The 18,459-nt window shown below is 48.0% G+C and overlaps 1 protein-coding gene across 1 annotated transcript; it reads left to right on the top strand.

The window, feature by feature from the left end:
* The first annotated feature begins 6,191 nt into the window (after window positions 1–6,191).
* Window positions 6,192–6,680, top strand: LOC125620681 (small ribosomal subunit protein eS12-like). The gene has a single exon (XM_048816718.2). The coding sequence runs from the start codon at window positions 6,244–6,246 to the stop codon at window positions 6,640–6,642; it is 399 nt and encodes a 132-aa protein (XP_048672675.2). The 5' UTR covers window positions 6,192–6,243; the 3' UTR covers window positions 6,643–6,680.
* The last annotated feature ends 11,779 nt before the right edge of the window (window positions 6,681–18,459 follow it).

The following is an 18,459-nucleotide window of genomic DNA, read 5'->3' on the forward strand; positions in this document are numbered from 1 at the left end:
GAAGAATTACTATTACTCACTTTGAACTGTAACTGTTTAAGTCTCTGTACCTAGGGTATTTGCAACCTGTCCCGCCATCCCTAGTAAAATGCCCTTTCCCTTAGCCATGTGTCTGTGTGATTATTGGGCCCCACCACGGCTAGCACTATGAGTCCTGGCTGCTGAAGCTCCTATGGTGCTTGCTTCCCAGTCATGGTACACTGAGAATGCTAGTGGCACCCTGGATATTTGGTGGGCTTTATTACTGAGCAGCGGTAATAGTCACATGGTAAATTGTGACACTTTTGAAATTCATAGTCATAACCAAGAGACTACCAGATCATTCTAATTATGGCAACTGTCCATCTCAGAAAACCCTGGTGTCTGCACCAAAGCAGGCACAGGAGAACGCTATACAATTCGGTCAGTGTGTGTCACACTGCAGCAGCACAAGTGGCTAAGGAGGCCACTTCTTGAGTGACAGTCCTTGCCCCAGATAATGCAGGTCTAAGGCACATGGCCAGAGAATGAAGCTGGTGCACTATTAGTGCTTGAGGCCTGCTGTGCTTTCCTTTTTGCTCTCTTAACTTTCCCTCCCTCAACCAGCCTCTGACTCCCTGGCACAGCCCTCTAGGGTAGCCTGTTAGCTGCATCTTCTCAGCTTGCAGTATTGACATTGAAAGTTTAAGTCTCCCTTACAAATGTCCTTCAACTTGAGCCTAGGTCAGCCCAGTAGCCCAGAGTATCTGCAAGTTGTCTATTCAAGAGATATTTTGGAATATGTCCTTTGTCCATCCAGTGCAGGCCAAGCCAACAGACTTGTTTTTGAGAATGGTGATTAGACTTGGCAATTTTGCTTTCTTAAGTACTTCAGGGGCAGGACCTTTGGTTTCCCACTTGAGATTTAAAAATACACCAACAAAGACAGCTGCTTAGCCTTCTCTTGAGCCTGCTGCCAGTGGTCCAAGTCTCGCTACCATACAACGGCATGCTCAGAATGTATAGCTTAGTGTTCTTTGTTAGTTTCCTATTATCTCACTGTAACAGGGCTGCACTCACCTCTCGCCAAGCGCATGTGGCTGCACTCTCTCTCTCTACCTGTTTGTGGTGGGTCTTCACTGACTCAGCCCTCTGGCCAAGTCATACACAATCTGTCTGTGAGATAAAAACCAACACAAAGCCCTTTTAGGGTACAAGTCCAACAGGGGCCTCTCTCAGTGCTCTCTGTGACATCTCTCAGTTTGTCCCTGCTCCTTCCCTGGAGGCAATGTTTTCACCCTCTCAGGGCCTGTCTGGCCCCAGCTCTTCAGCTGGGCCACTACTGTTCAGTCCCCCCTCTCAAAGTCCAGGCCACTTTCCCAGTTGGGGGACCCAGGCCCACCCTCTACTCTGGGTCCCAGCCCAGGGACCTCATATATATTACAGCCATTTGCAACAACACTTTAAATAAACCATGTTGCTGCTCTAATTCCCTAGGCCACTTCCCCAAGACTCCCGCACATTCTTCATCCTTACCTCAGGGCCTTGTCCTTGTGAAGTCCCAGCCACCAGCCTGGAACACCATACACTCTCTTCCAGCTCTAACAAAGAACTAAACTCACTCTGGCCCTGCAGCTCTTCTTATACTGACCAGCTGGGCCCTGATTGGCTAATTCCCACACAGCCACTCTAGGCAGCTTGGAGGACCTTTTCGGGGGCAGGGTCTGGCAGGGCCACAAGTTCTCCAACAGGGGGCCTTGGGGCCTAGTATACCCCATCACACTCACATAGTCTCCATGTCCACTGAAGGTAGGACAAGAAGTAATAGGCTTAATTTGCAGCAAGAAAAATTTAGGTGAGTTAGTAGGACAAACTTTCTAACTAAAAAAGGTAGTTAAACTCTGGAATAGTCTTCCAATGAAGGCTGTGGAATCCCCATCATTGGAGGTTTTTAAAAATAGTTTGGACAAACACCTGTCAGGGATGGTCTGGGTTTACTTGGTCCTGCCCCAGTGCTGGGGGCTGAATTTGATGACCTCTTGAGGTCATTTCAGCCCTACATTTCTATTATATGCTTTGGTCAGTTGGCCTTTCTGATGTGAGAATTAAGTTAGTCATCTAGAGATAAATTGTACAGTGTAGTTGATCATAGCAGAACTTGTACACAACTTCTGGTTTGGCATTACTATTAGAATTTCTGGTGTAGTCAACACACCTTGTGCTATAATCATCTTCTTTAGACTGATGGTTAGTCCAAATTTGTCACAAACAAGCACAAAGTTATTGCAAAGTCACTGGTGCTCCTCTTCACTGCATGTGATGACCACTGCATCATCATTGAAAAGAAGTTCTCTTATCAGTAGGTGTGTGACTTTGCTGTTTGCTCTTAGACAAGCAAAGTTGAGTTTTCCATCTGACTCTTTGTGCTAGATGAGAAAGCATGACAAAGCAGCAAAGAGAAGAATATACCAAAGAGTTTTGGTGCCAAAAGACAGCCCTGTTTGACACCACTGTAGATTTCAAAGCTGTCAGATTGATCACCATCACAATGGACTGTAGTCTTCATGCCATCATGGAAGGATTGAATCAGACTGCGGCAGACTGGGAGACAATCAGTTCTCTCTAGCAATTGGAAAGGGACCTTTCTACTGACCAGGTCAAAAGCCTCTGGAAGATCTATGAAAGTCATATAGCGAGATTTCCCTTGTTCTTGACACTTTTCTTGCAAAATCCTTAGTGCGAAGACCATGTCAGTAATCAATCTACCATCTGGGAAGTTGCACTGATATCTGGATATACATATTCAGCAAGAACATGCTGTCTTAAGAATGATCTGTGCGAAAGCCTTGCCAGCAACACGAATGAGAGAGATTCCTCTGTAGTTGTTGAAATCACTCCAATATCCTCTGCCTTTACACAATGTCATGAAGTTGGCATCCTTTATGTCTTGTGGTATCCCTTCCTTTCTCCAGCAGGCAAGCAAGACATTGTGCAGATGTTTAAGCACGAGCTGACCTCCTTGGTTCGGTATGTTAGCTGGAGTTCCATCTTTTCTCATAGCACTTCCTGGTTCTAGGGAGGTGATTGTCTTTTCAAGCTCATTTATAGAGGGTCCTATATCAAGCTTTTTAATAGTCTGGAGCCTGGGGATCACATTTAGCACTGCTTCAGAAACAGGGATTTCACATGCATAGAATTTGTAATAGGGAAACAGCCAGCATAGCGACAGTTTGCTTCTGTCAATGATGATGTCTCCATTAAGAGATTTGAGCAGGGCAGTCTTCTCGACAGAAGGACATATTTATTTCTTGCTTCCATCGCACAGACTTCTTAGATCTCCATTCTTAGGAGTGGCAGCATTTAGTTTAATATATTTGTCATTTTGATGATTAATACTGCTTTTTTATTTTTAAGTTTTTTTCAGTTTTTAACCATTTTAATTTTCACAGGAAAGTAAGCGGGAAGTTAGGGTTAGGGCAGCACTGACAGTGCGGCTGCAGGAGCTCCCTGCACAGCCCAGGGGCCCGAGACATCCAAACACAAGGTACAGGGGAGGCTGCGGTCCTGGCCCAGTGGAACAGAGACCACCCCACTCAGAGGCTCAAAGAGGAGGATGAGCCCATGGCTGCGGGGGGAGCCACCCCAATGCTGAACAGCTCCTGCCTGGGGATGGCCCTGAACTCCTGGCCATGAGCGAGTGAGGCCAGGAGAGCAAAGCTGCAGAGGACTTCCTGCATGGCCAAGGGGCCGATGATGGCAGATCCTTGCAGGTAGTAGGTGCAGGAAAGGCTACGCTTGCCTTACTCTAATCAGTGGAAAATTTCTTTGTGAGTGTGAGGAGAAATCAATATTTAACAATGACTATTGATTTAAATCGAATCCCACCAAACCTACCCATCCTCAAAGGATGTTTGTATCTTCTCTCACATATCGAGCCAGTATGATTGAGCACACTGTCTTGCTGTTCAATGCAATGCAATCTTGGCCACTCTGACGTATCTGGGGAGAGGGGTTCAGGTTGTGGCAGAGATATGCTTGGCATTTTGCTTCAATGACTGCAAGTATTTCTTCAGAGCATGCTGCAACCCAGTCTTCATCTTGGCCAGTCTTTTCACCAAACGCTAAGGTTGCAGCTATATAGGTATTCATCCTGAGTGTGCATCAGCATGCAGGGAAGGTGCAGTCGATGACACAGTTAGCTTCCCTGAGATTCGTAGTGAATTGGAGGCATCTTTTTTGGTCTTTTGTGTTGTTGACGTTAATGTGTGGACAACAGCTTTGTTTGGGACAACAGAATTTCCGTAATAAAAGCCTTATTTTGCAACATACAGGCTCACAGTCGGTGTCACAATCTGCAGTGTGAAAACTGGGAAGATGGAACTATCCTGTAGGTGTTTTCTATGGGTGACAAATCCAGTTGGCACCTGTGTCCAGATCTGGAGTGTCTTCACAAGACCTTCCAGCGGTGACCACCATGGAAGTAAGTGTTGGTAATACCCAGTTCTCAGTGGGTGCAGAGCACCAGTAGTCTGTTCCCACTGTCATTCATTTTTCCCTCCACTCATGGTGACCAGTGCACAGTGGCCACGTCTCTGAGCCAAAGCTAGCACAGAAGAATCCCAGTAGATAGAAGAAAAGGAGTACTTGTGGCACCTTAGAGACTAACCAATTTATTTGAGCATGAGCTTTCGTGAGCCACAGCTCACTTCATCAGATGTGTACCGTGGAAACTGCAGTTTCCACGGTACACATCTGATGAAGTGAGCTGTGGCTCACGAAAGCTCATGCTCAAATAAATTGGTTAGTCTCTAAGGTGCCACAAGTACTCCTTTTCTTTTTGCGAATACAGACTAACACGGCTGTTCCTCTGAAACCAGTAGATAGAGTCACTCGCCTGATATTAGTTTACTGATGATGATGTGAAGTTCCTGATAGAACAAGTCCTTCTCTTCAAAAGATGAAGGCACATGTACGGCTGATGCTGGCAAAGCCACCTGTGCCAGACATTCTTAGTGATACATGTTCTGATGTTGCAGCGGAACTCTTTTGCAGTTATATCAATTGGCAGAGTCAGCCACTACTTCTTTTAGAGTGTTAATGTGTTCTTGCACAAAATGTGAAAGTTAAAAGAAGGTGGAAAACAATATTGTCAGTAATATTTAATATCAGTAATAGCCTACCTGACTAGCTGGGAGACAAACATTCGGTTATTAAAAGTGATAGAACAGAATTGCCCAATTAATCTCAACAGCTTGTTATGTACAATGAGCTAGTGCCAAAATAAGATCAGGGTATTATGGCTATATTGCTCTGTTCATAGGTGTCTGGGGAAATTAGTCAGTTTTCTAGCTTACTAGATAGATTGACAAAAAAACCCTAGAGCATTTGAACTCAGGAGATCATTTGGATCTTTGTGAAGATGAGGTGATCTGTCCAGTGCTTGTTCATACAGTACACAGCAAAGAGCAGATCACTCTCCTCGCTGATAAAGTTTAACTTCAAGGCCAGATTTTCAGTGACAGCATCCATTTTTGTGGATGCAGTTTTATGCTCACAAACACTCAAGCTCATCATGAATTCTGGATGCAAGTAATAGTTAGACATAACATGTCACTGAAAAGTAAAATATGCTGGTGTAAAGGTGCACCCCCAAAAGAAAAGAACTGGGTTGCATGTTAAGCTGGAAGTCTGGCCCACTGTCCTGTAAGTGCTGGCAAAGACTCCACAACAAATACATTCCTGGTCCCAAAGAGTTTACAAGACAACACCAAAAAATACCAGAGTGGGGAGTGGTGTGGCTAGCTGGAACACTTCACAGAACAGGTTTGTTCTTCAGGTTTGAAGGCACTTGGCAGAAATGAACTGGGAGGCTTTTCCAAGCATAACAGGCCAGATGAGAGCAGGGATAAAGTTAGGAGTGGGTGAAAGAGAGAAGTTTAGGCTGAGTAGAGAAAATATGAAAAGAGGGAGAGGGTTCTACCATTCACAGGTAATGAGTGCTATAGTTACAGTTTGATTACAGCTTGCATTCTCTCTGAGAAGAAGAAAACGTGTGCCCAGATGTGGTTCCATCATTTTAGAAAGCCATTTTTTCTATGAAATTATGGTGTAATATCCTGGGAAACATGAGACCTGGGTTCTGTCTCCATCTCTATCACTGACTTGCAGTGAGACCTTGAGCAAATCACTTAACTGCTCTCTGCTTGATTTGCCTGACTCACAACTGTGCTGGTGACTCGTAGAGGCTGCGGGCAAATCCCGGGCAGGAGCAACCCCCAACCGACCATGGCCGAGGAAGGCATTGCTGCTGGAGGTGTAATGGATGTTAACACCGCGCTGCAAGAAGTGCTGAAGACTGCACTCATCCACGATGGCTTAGCTCGTGGTATTCCTGAAGCTGCCAAAGCCTTGGACAAACGCCAAGCCCAACTTTGTGTTCTTGCTTCAAACTGCGACCAACCCATGTACGTAAAGTTGGTTGAAGCCCTTTGTGCAGAACACCAGATCAACTTGATAAAAGTTGATGACAACAAGAAACTGGGTGAGTGGGTAGGTCTCCGCAAAATCGACAGAGAAGGAAAACCCCTCAAAGTAGTGGGCTGCAGCTGTGTGGTTGTCAGAGACTATGGCAAGGAATCTCAGGCCAAAGATGTCATGGAAGAATACTTCAAGTGCAAGAAATGAATGAAAAATAAATTTTGTCAAGCCTGAAAAAAAAAAAACCCCTGTGCTCTGTGGCTCCTTAACACCATTAATAGTGAGCTCAGTATAATCATATGCAAAGCACAGCACTTTAATAGCTCTTAGGAGTAATGTTGAAATTATAAAGGTGCTATAGCTATGCAAAGCTATGCAAAGTTCTCTCTCTCACACACACACACACACACACACTCCAGGTGCTTAAGATTCTTTTGCAAAAGTTTCATTTCCCAAACTCCCACAATCGGTGTAAGCCAAAGTCCAGTTGTTGACATTTTATTGCCCATTTAAAAACAGTATTTCCAGTATTGGAACAACAGCAGCAAGTTACTGGAATGATTGCTTTGAAAGAGTAATAAAATCCGAAGCAAAGTGAACTTTGGATTGTACACTCAGTTGAGTTATTGAATTTGATAGTTTTGTTTGTTCATTTATTTGGCCTAGCTGCCATACTGTTTTGTATTTGCATAACCATCGATGCTACTATTGCTCCTACAAGTGTCTAATCCTGCTGTATAAATTGGCCAGGTCTGCAGAAGAAGCTGTCACCATAGGTTCCCATGGCAAGCAGCACACTGAGAAACCGTAGGCAACCCCACAGTGTATTGATCATTAAAAGATTATGTTGTGGTTGTACCTAAATGCCACAACAGGGCTGGGCCCCACTGTGCTAGGTATTGTACAAATGTAAGTGACAGTGCTTCGGGGCAGGCACTGATTCCAGAATAGGAATTTGAGTGCTTTTGGCTGCTTGGTTTTATATTTCATTTTTTCAGAAGATGGAAAAGAGACCAGGGGAAAGGAATGAGGAATAGGTGTGTGTGTGTGTTTAGGTAGGGCAAGAGTTGCTGCTGGAAAGAAAAACAAAGCAGCCCAAACACAGTCTTAGGCCAGTCTATGGAGCATTAGTAGAGTGGAGTTAAACAAATGGAGATTTTTCCACCTCTCTGTGTTGTGTGATTTTTGGACCCTCCACAGTTCTTGGCAGGAGGTTTGCTTAGGTAAAAGTTCAGGGAAACTCAATCTTTTTGGCAGTAAAGCATGAGAAAAAGCCCTTGACAATTCAGACTTGGGCAGTGTCAAGGAAGGTGAAGGCTGAGTGCCCACAGAATCCAGCTCTGCTGTCACACTAGTTTTACACCCATGCATCTCTGAGTTTAGGAGCTCTACTCCTGATTTACGCTACTGTGAGTGGGAGGAAAGTTAGGTCTTATATAGAAGAAATTAGCCTTGGGAACACATTGCTCCAACAGACTGGCCTCATTAACACATTGAACTTATACAGCACTTAACAAACACTAGGCAAATTTCCCCTCACCAGTCCCTCTGAAGCAGGTAAATAGCCTAATCCCCCATTCTACACAGAGGAGAAACATGACTTGTCCAAAGGTCAGAATCAAAACTGAGATTGCCTAAATAAACTGCCTACGTAATCCAATAGGCCATAGTGCCTCAGATACATTTCACTTAGTGAGTGGACAAAGTCATCCCTGCAATGACTTCAGTGGAGTTACAGTAGGAAGGAATTTAGCCCACCATCTCAGTTTCTTCACCTCTAAAATGCAGGCACTGATGTTAGGAGCATCTGTGCCAATGTCAGCTTTCTTTAACTCTTTTCATTTAAATGTAAGCAATAGGGCTGAAAATTTGTCATAATACTTTCAGATTCCCCACCTAGGAAAACAAAAATAATTGCTTAAGCACAGTCACTGGGGAGGCATTTGGGGCCTGGAAAGTCCATGGGCACAGAGCCAGAGCACTGGTAGAAGTCACCTGGAGTAAGGCCAACAGCACTAGATCAGCCAAAAGGTATGGCTGGAGGGTTACAGGATGCTCTCCAGGAGCCATTGTGCCTGAGAGGTGTTGCGAGACAACAGGAGTTGAGCCTTGGGACCCCCAGTTTCTGACCCCATCTGTGGCAGTGTGACGTGCTGCCAGTGGATGACCGTGCCGGGCCTCATTATGCCTTACTCCGTAATGAAAGATTATTCTCAGTGCTGTTCTCCCCTTCAAGTGAACTTCCTGTGTTCAATTAAGTTGCCTTCACATTCTTTCCAGCCCTGCTCCAGGGAAGAAAGATTTCTTGTTCCTTCCAGGAGAGGATGAACATGTTTGGCGCTGTCAAAGGTCCCCTCGCTGCCTTTCCCGATGAATAACTTCTGTTGTCCGGTCCTTGAGTCAGCATGGCTTTGGGGATGTTTCCTAGCTCTCAGGCCCAAACACTTCACAGGCCCACCCAATCCTACCTTTAGGGAACACTTGTTCTATACCAGAGATATGAGCTGGCTCTGCATGCATTTGCATGTCTTGTTGTTGTAATTATAGGATTAAGGTTCCTAGACATTTGCAGAGGAGATGCATTTAGGGCCTAATCCTGCACCACTGTGGTTAATGGCAGAACTTTCATTGAGGTCAGTCATGCAGGCTTGGGCCCTTAGATTGTGTTACTTACACACAAATAACCCACACATCTCCAGTTTGGTCAGCCTGGTTGTCCATTACTTTCATCTCCTTTATGCGACCAGCACAAAAGGGCATCAAAAGGTAGCAGTTCTTCCCCATCCATGGCATAAAGGGTTTCCCCAAAGGCCATCGAGTTGGCAGAAGGCTGTTTCTGAGCCTGACCCACCTCACACCTTCTGGCACAAAGGGCGTTCCAGAGGCAAGGCCAGACTGCTGCTGCATTCTAGCTATTCTCAATTTCCCACAGGAGGCTAGGGCAACCTGTGCATGGAGTTAGAGCAGCCCGGCAATGTCTAATGTGCATTGGCAAGTCCCTGTACAGCCCCAGAACACAGGAGGCAGAAAGCCCACCTTTGCCCCTCCATCTCCAAATGCAGTAGTGGGAGAATTGAGTACCGAGGCCAGTCTTTTAGGACAATTTCCCAGCCCTACCCACCATCGCTCCCCATTCATTTCACTTAGACCAATTTTTCAAGCCCAGCTTTACGCCATTTTGTGTCCTGAAAAACTAAACGCTTTGTAAGGAGCCAGTGGGGGGGAGGGGCAAATGGAGAGGTGTGACATGAAAAGCCAGGAACTTGGGCAAAACACTGTAGAGACCTGTCAGGGGTTCGATTGCCTCCCACATGACTCTGCTGACAGAGTGCGCTCCACAAGGGTTCTGCACCCATGGGGAGCCAGCGCTGCACTGCAGACAGGATTCCCTCAACTCTTCTTGTCTTTGGCCCACATGCACTCAGAGTGTGCCAAGGCAAACAGGCATTGGGTTCAAGCCAAATGCAGACTTCTTACCTGACTCATCTATCTTTTGATCTGCAGCCAGTACTCCACCTCACTGATTAAAGTTGCTGGGTCTCTGAATCACACCAGATTCTCTCTCTTCCACCTCCAAATGCCACAAAAGGAGTAATTGGTGATTCTCAGGCACCCTGGATTACATTGAATGCCAGGTTTGAATGCTTGATAGAGATCTTGTCAGTGTTTGTCTCTGTCTGAGGGGTTGGAGCAAATGCGGTTGTATTGCAGAGCTTGGCGGAAACCTACTGACCGCTATTCCTACCTACATGCCTCCAGCTTTCACCCTGACCACACCACACGATCCATCGTCTACAGCCAAGCTCTGCGATACAACCGCATTTGCTCCAACCCCTCAGACAGAGATCTTGTAGGTGTTTGTCTCTATCAAGCATTCTTATGTAACCCTTCTGCCCGTCAGAGTTGGCAGCAACAAGGGCCGGGTTCAATATCTAGGGGATCCATTCCAATAACACAATGCAAACCGGCTCGAGCCCCCACCCAGTGACCTGGGACAAATATATACCACCCCCGCTGGGCGCCTCCAAGAGGCAATACTTCCCCTCTCGCAAGCACATAGTCTGAGTGTAGCAAAAGCCTTTTAATAACAGAGAGAAACAATGTGGCATTATGTTGGGGAAACACCACCAACAGGATTCATAACACAACCCATGAGCAAAAAAAACCCACCCCAAGCAAATTGGGGCATGCCCTTTTCTCTTTGGTTCTTGAGTCCAGCAACCCCAAATCACCCGAAGTCCCAAAAGTCCAATGCCCCAAAAAGTCTCTGTCCCTGGTCAGGGCAGCCCCAGAGTTCGAAAGTTTATCTGCGGAGCTTTACCTCCCAACCTGGGTGGAAATGGGACGGGGGTAAGAGGCACCTTACATGATCTGAAGCTGACCGCCCCATAGCTCCATAGCGGCGCTCCGCTCTGCCAGCCGCCCCACGAACTCCTTCGCTCAGCTGCGCTCCGCTCCGCCAGCCGCCCCACGAACTCCTTCGCTCAGCTGCGCTCCGCACCGCCAGCCGCCCCACGAACTCCTTCGCTCAGCTCCACGGCCCACAAGCAGCTCCTGCCATCCACAAACTGCTCCGCGTCGAACTGCTTCACCAGCCGGTCCGCAAGGCACTCCAGCCGTCCCGCAAACTGCTCCACAATATATCTTCAGGCTCCCCCACTACTTAACACAACACTCAGTGATTTCAGCTCTTAGGTAAATTCAGCTTGTAGGAGGGGAGCCCCAGTGCTGGTGCACTGTCAGCCCAAAGTGAGCTCAGCAGCCTATAACTAGACTTCTAATGAAATCAAAATTAGCTCTGATATTCCACAGTGGAGAGAGGAGGAAGTGCAATTAGCATGTAAGGCCCTCACCAAGGGGCCCATGCCACCAGTATTAATACTTGTCCCCAGCCTCTCTCCCTTCACACAGTTTTGGAACCCATGACCCTTGCCTAGCGAGTGCTACGTAGTTGATGGTGAATCCCTCCATCATAACAAAAGGCCATGTACAGTTCCAAGCACAGTTCCCATAATCAGGGTAATAACAATTTATTCTTCCTGCCCCAATAACAGAGACACTGGGGATCCCACAGCAGCCAAAGTGACCATTTGGGCAGTTATGGTCTCATTCTAGGCGTGGTGGGTGTGCCTATGCAAATGAGATCCGCCCCTGAAGTTCTTTTCCACAACTTGCCACACCTCACCACCAGATGTCAGGGTGGAGCTCATCCTGACACTGCTTACATCCTCCCCCCAGCCGAGACTTTGTCGTCCCGACAAATCACACTCCCTTTATACCAACTCATTGGTTTCCTCCAAAGGGCCTCAGGAAGCCCACTTTAGCTTCCACAAGCCTGTGTGCTAAATGTATTGGCTCCTCACTAGTCACCCCAGGTGCATCATAAGTTAACCGTTTCACTGGTCTTATCACCCTGTCTCGTGTATTGAGAATCTCTGTTGCCGAGGTAGGGGGAACATCCTCTTGAGTGACGGATGGAGAGGCTTCCCTGGCGTAGGCCCCTGCACTCCTAGTTCTAATGCTGGATGGTCCAAGGTGCCCAGGACATCCTCTACCTGTCTGTCCCCATTGTCCAATAACCTGTGTGTGTCATCACAGGGGGGTCTCTTCAGCAGTACCGGGGTATCAGAAAGGGGCCTAAATAGTTCCGCCATTGGGTTTAGGGCGGAAGAGGGAAAACTCTCGTTTGGTTCAGCTGATCGAGACTGAAATCTTGTCTCCATCCCAGGATACACCAGGGTTGTGTCTTCCTCCTCAGACTCACTCTCAGATATGCAGAATAGGGGTAAGTTAGCTGCAGGGGGCCCACTGTCTGTGTTGGATGGCGGCTTTGGTCTAGCACCTCTGTTCTGCCCGGTGGCCCTGTCGTGGTCCATCTCATAAGGGGTGCTTACCAATTCCCCCACAGGGAGCAAAAGGTTTCTATGCACCGTCTTTATTTGCCCTGGACCGTCTTCAGGTTTGATCTTGTAGACTGGCAGATCTCCCAGCTTTTCCATCACCAGGTAAGGTATTGCCTTCCATCTGTCAGCTATCTTGTGTTTGCCAGCAATACCCAAATTTCGCAGCAGGACTCTGTCCCCCGGCTGGAGCTCCTGCGAACGCACTCTAGCATCATATCGATGTTTGTTGCGGTCTGCGTTCTTCCGAGCCGCAGCGGTAGCTAAGCGATAAGCATCCCGCAGCTTTTCTCCTATTCGGGATGCATATTGCTGATGAGTTTCATAGCTATCTCCATCCTCTGATACACCAAAGCACAAGTCTATGGGTAATCTTGGTTCTCGCCCAAACATCAAGAGATATGGGGTGACTCCCGTAGCATCGTTCTTTGTGGCATTGTAGGCATGCACCAGAAATGCGACATGCTGGCTCCAGGTTGCCTTCTGCTCTGGTCGCAAAGTTCCCAACATATCTAATAGGGTTCGATTGAACCTCTCTGGCTGAGGATCACCTTGGGGGTGATAAGGCGTTGTCCTAGACTTTTTAATTCCTGCTATCTTCAGCACCTCCTTCAGAAGGTGACTCTCAAAATCCCGCCCCTGATCAGAGTGTATCCGAGCCGGGAATCCATAGACTGAGAAATATTTGTCCCACAGTACTCGAGCAACAGTGGTGGCCCTCTGATCACGTGTGGGATATGCTTGTGCATACCGTGTAAAATGGTCAGTCACTACTAGAATGTTTCCAACATTCCTCTTGTCTACCTCTACAGACAAGAAATCAATGCATACCAACTCCAAAGGTTTGTTACTGGTGATGTTCTTGAGATATGCAGCCCTCGTGGGCAGAGTTTTCCTTTGAACACATCGAGCGCAAGTCTCACATTTCCTGCGAACATCTTCAGCCATTCGGGGCCAATAGAGCCTACTACGAATAAGTTCCAGGGTCCTCTCCATCCCTAAATGCCCAAAGTCATCATGCAGGGCCCTCATGGCCAGGGCTCTGTACTTTTTTGGCAGTACTAGTTGTGCTCGTTGTTTTTGTAAAGGGTCAGTGGTCATTCGGTGTAGCACTCCCTGAATCAGTTTTAGTTTGGTCCATTCTCTCAATAGTAGTTTACCCTCCGGGTTAGGTGGGACAACCGCAGCTGGGCTTCGCCCCTCCCTTTTGGCAAGTAGTGTATCACGAATGTCAATATCTTGCCGCTGGGCTTCTTGCCAGTCAGCCGCATTGAGCATGGGCAAAGGAGATTGGTCTAATGCAATATAGTTCACTGAAGCAGAAGGCATGCATTCAGGGGGCAGGCCCAAAGCTTCTGCAACACATCCCTGAAGGCCCTCACGGGCCTCTGGCTCTCGGCGACTCACACTGCAAATAGCTCTCACTCCATCTGTGGGTATCACAGCAACTTCTGGAGCCTGCGGACGCCTGGACAATGCATCTGCATCTACATTGCTTCTCCCTGATCGGTACTGAATGCTGAACTCATAGCTAGCCAAGGCGGCCACCCATCTCTGCCCTGTAGCATCCAGCTTAGCACTTGTTAACACATAAGTCAGTGGATTGTTGTCTGTCCACACCTGGAACTGAGCACCATACAAGTAGTCTCGAAATTTCTCAGTGATGGCCCATTTCAAGGCCAAAAATTCCAGCTTGTGGGTGGGATAGCGAGTTTCACTATCAGACAATCCTCGGCTGGCAAAGGCTACAGGTTTACATTTGCCTTCCACTTCCTGGTACAGGACTGCTCCCAGACCCTCCAAACTGGCATCAGTATGCAGGATAAATGGTTTGCTTGGGTCAGCAAAAACTAGGACTGGAGCATGAGTTAGGCAAGTAATGATTTCTCGAAAAGCCCTTTCACATCTCTCATCCCACCGTGGCCCAAATGTTGCAAAGGGGCCATTGTGTCTCTGCACAGGAGGCTTTGGGGACCTCCCCTTATTCTTGGTCTTAGATTTGTTCTTGCTGGACTGATGTCCCCTGGTAAGATCATTCAGAGGCTTTACAATCGTAGCATAGTTTTTCACAAATCTGCAGTAGTAGCCACTAAATCCAAGAAAGGTCTTGAGTTCTCTGTAGTTACTTGGACGTGGCCATGTAGTGAGTGCTTCTATTTTATCAGGATCAGTACTTACACCTTCTTGGGACACAATGTGACCCACATACTTCACTGAGGTTCTGCAGAACTGGCATTTGTCAATTGAAAGCTTCAGACCATAATCCTCCAACCTATCAAGCACTTTAAGAAGTCTTTCTTCATGCTCCTCTAAGGTTCTTCCAAACACAATCAGGTCATCCAAATAAACTAACACTTGCAGTAAATTCATGTCTCCCACAACTTTCTCCATGAGACGTTGAAAGGTGGCAGGTGCTCCAGAAATCCCTTGGGGCATGCGTTCGAACTGATAAAACCCTAATGGGCAGATGAAGGCTGTCTTCTCCTTATCTTCTTCTCCCAGAGGGATCTGGTAGTATCCACTTCGAAGATCCAACACAGAGAACCACTGGCTTCCCAGCAAACAGTCTAAGGCATCTTGCACTCGAGGCATAGTGTACTGGTCGACCACAGTACGGCTGTTTAGGGTGCAGTAGTCAATACACATCCGGATTTTCCCATTCTTTTTGCGGACTACCACAATGGGTGAGGCGTATGGGCTGCGGGACTCTGTAATGATGCCATTCGCAGCCAGCTCCTGAAGATGATGTCGCACATCTTCCATCTCAGAGAGAGCAATCTTCCTAGATCTCTCCCTGAAAGGTCGAGAGTCATGTAGTCTGATATTGTGCTCTACTCCTTTTGCACATCCCACGTCCCACTCATGCAGTGAGAACACCTTGGATCTTTCACAAAGTTTCTTCCTCAGGCGATCTTTCCAGTCGTCGGACACTGGTGAATCTCCAAAGTCAAACTTTGCTGGGTCTATTGTCGGAACTTGAGTTTCACACTGGGGTTTTACAATCAACTCAGGCTCAAAGAGGTCTGCTATCTTTTGTCCTTGCTTCACAACAACATCACGACTCGTTTCATTAGCAATCAGTATAGTCACCCTTTCCTGGGCTTCAGCAGGTAGGGTTATGACTCCACTGGGGACCAGCACTCCTTCAGGGAGCTCTCCTCCCATCGGCTGCTCTATCATTGCTAACGTCCCTTTACTGCCTTTCAGACAGGTACTCATGACAAGCACTTCTTGCTCCGTCCTTGCAGGCACTACTAAGGGGGTCGTGCCCGCGTACTTCAGTGCCCCAAGCGGTAGCTCAGATGTGTCCCTTTTAGCGCTCTCAATTTTCCTATAGGCTTCAGCACAAAGCGTATGGATCATCAGGGTATTCAGGTATTGGTCCCCAGCCCCCCTTCTGCAGTAATCCGCGAGTACCTTGAAGAGACTGGAGTTGGTCCCTATCAGTACAGACACATCAGAAGTCCCTTTAGGGTCAGGGCATATTAAGGCAGCTGTGTCTACCTCTTCTCTTACCCCAGCAACCTCCTCTGGGAATTCCAGGTGCACTATGACATACCCTTGATAGGGGTATTCATCCATGCTGAGGCCACACAGGCCAAGGCCAGTCAGTGGCTGTATAGGCAGGTGCCTAAGCATCTGTTGGTAGAATGACTGAAATATAATAGTCACTTGAGATCCAGTGTCAAGCACTGCTTTACACTCCACCCCTTCGATTCTCACCATGACCTCTGCTCGAGGCCCTATCAGTCCTGCAGGGATCCCAGCTGGACAGTCTTTTCTGGTGGAATCTTCAAATCCTGCAGACCTGGGGGGTCCCCATCCCCAGACCCTCTGGCAGCTACCGGATGTCTCCCAACTGATCCTCAGCTTTCCATACACTAAGGAGGGGTTTTCTTCATTACGGCACTTGGCAGCACTGTGTCCATCCTGACCACATCGGTAGCAGAAGAATTGACCTTTCCCCCTTCGCCTGGGGGGGATGGTGGCTCTAAGTGCGGGCTTCTCAATCGCCACAGTTTGAGGCTTCTTATTTCTGGAAGTCTTAACTCGGTCAACGGTACTTTGCAGCTCAGCTATCCGTTCCGTCAGGACCTGCATTTGTTGGGCAAGTTGCTCTCTGGTGCTCACCATCAGTACACTGGCTGTTTGCAGTGGTGTTGTGCTGGCTGGCTCCGATGTTTGGGCTTCCCAAAACTCACTGGCAGCCTGCCTTTCTTCCTCCTCTCGAACCTCTTTTATCAGCTGGGAGTAACTTGGGGGATGTTCCCATCGTTCTCTTAGCTGGAGATGAAGTAGAATCGGGTTCTGATACTGAGTTCCTCTGACAATTTGAGCCAGTCTGGTCTGATCCATCTGCTCAGCAGTCACTGCTCCCCTCATGACAGCTCTCTGAAGCAGTCTCTCCAGTCTCTGTATGTAGGCTGAAGCCTTCTCGCCCTTTTGTTGTCGGGAATTAAGGAACTTACAGTAGCTGTCTTCAGGGCCCTCTATGCTCCCAAAGTTGTGTTCAAGGGCCTCTAGGCAGTCCTTCACACTGACCCCAGGGTCAATGAGCTTCAGGGTGCGAATCACATCTAATGCTGGGCCGCCAAGGCTCTCTATAAGGCATCTTCGCTTTTCTGCATCTGGTACGGCCCACACTTGCAGCATTTCAGTGGTATGCTCTAACCAGGGTTCAAACTCCTCCTCCCCAGCAAATAATCTTAACTTACGACAAGAGTCTGACTCAGCATGGGGCAGCACAACCTTTTCCAATGTTTGCCCCAGAGCTTTTGTCCAATCATCAGCCGAGGCTGCAGCCTCTGAGCTAGAAGCTGCTGAGCCAGGGCCCAACAAACCTGACATATTAGCCATTATACAAACAGTAATTTCCTCAAAATATAAGCACAAACAAAAAAAAATATAAATTGTTTCCCAATGTAGTGGATCACTCAACAGGTGCTTGCGAGGGGTACTGACCCAGGCGATCCCGGACGAGCCCCCAAAAATGTAACCCTTCTGCCCGTCAGAGTTGGCAGCAACAAGGGCCGGGTTCAATATCTAGGGGATCCATTCCAATAACACAATGCAAACCGGCTCGAGCCCCCACCCAGTGACCTGGGACAAATATATACCACCCCCGCTGCGCGCCTCCAAGAGGCAATACTTCCCCTCTCGCAAGCACATAGTCTGAGTGTAGCAAAAGCCTTTTAATAACAGAGAGAAACAATGTGGCATTATGTTGGGGAAACACCACCAACAGGATTCATAACACAACCCATGAGCAAAAAAAACCCACCCCAAGCAAATTGGGGCATGCCCTTTTCTCTTTGGTTCTTGAGTCCAGCAACCCCAAATCACCCAAAGTCCCAAAAGTCCAATGCCCCAAAAAGTCTCTGTCCCTGGTCAGGGCAGCCCCAGAGTTCGAAAGTTTATCTGCGGAGCTTTACCTCCCAACCTGGGTGGAAATGGGACGGGGGTAAGAGGCACCTTACATGATCTGAAGCTGACCGCCCCATAGCTCCATAGCGGCGCTCCGCTCTGCCAGCCGCCCCACGAACTCCTTCGCTCAGCTGCGCTCCGCTCCGCCAGCCGCCCCACGAACTCCTTCGCTCAGCTGCGCTCCGCTCCGCCAGCCGCCCCACGAACTCCTTCGCTCAGCTGCGCTCCGCTCCGCCAGCTGCCCCACGAACTCCTTCGCTCAGCTCCACGACCCACAAGCAGCTCCTGCCATCCACAAACTGCTCCGCGTCGAACTGCTTCACCAGCCGGTCCGCAAGGCACTCCAGCCGTCCCGCAAACTGCTCCACAATATATCTTCAGGCTCCCCCACTACTTAACACAACACTCAGTGATTTCAGCTCTTAGGTAAATTCAGCTTGTAGGAGGGGAGCCCCAGTGCTGGTGCACTGTCAGCCCAAAGTGAGCTCAGCAGCCTATAACTAGACTTCTAATGAAATCAAAATTAGCTCTGATATTCCACAGCGGAGAAAGTGCAATTAGCATGTAAGGCCCTCACCAAGGGGCCCATGCCACCAAGTATTAATACTTGTCCCCAGCCTCTCTCCCTTCACACAGTTTTGGAACCCATGACCCTTGCCTAGCGAGTGCTACGTAGTTGATGGTGAATCCCTCCATCATA

Source organism: Caretta caretta, chromosome 1, assembly GCF_965140235.1.
Source record: "Caretta caretta isolate rCarCar2 chromosome 1, rCarCar1.hap1, whole genome shotgun sequence".
NCBI lineage: Eukaryota > Metazoa > Chordata > Testudines > Cheloniidae > Caretta > Caretta caretta.

Bases quoted from the DNA above. Each gene is read 5' to 3' on its own strand.
- LOC125620681 (XM_048816718.2), top strand. From the start codon at position 6,244: ATGGCCGAGGAAGGCATTGCTGCTGGAGGTGTAATGGATGTTAACACC.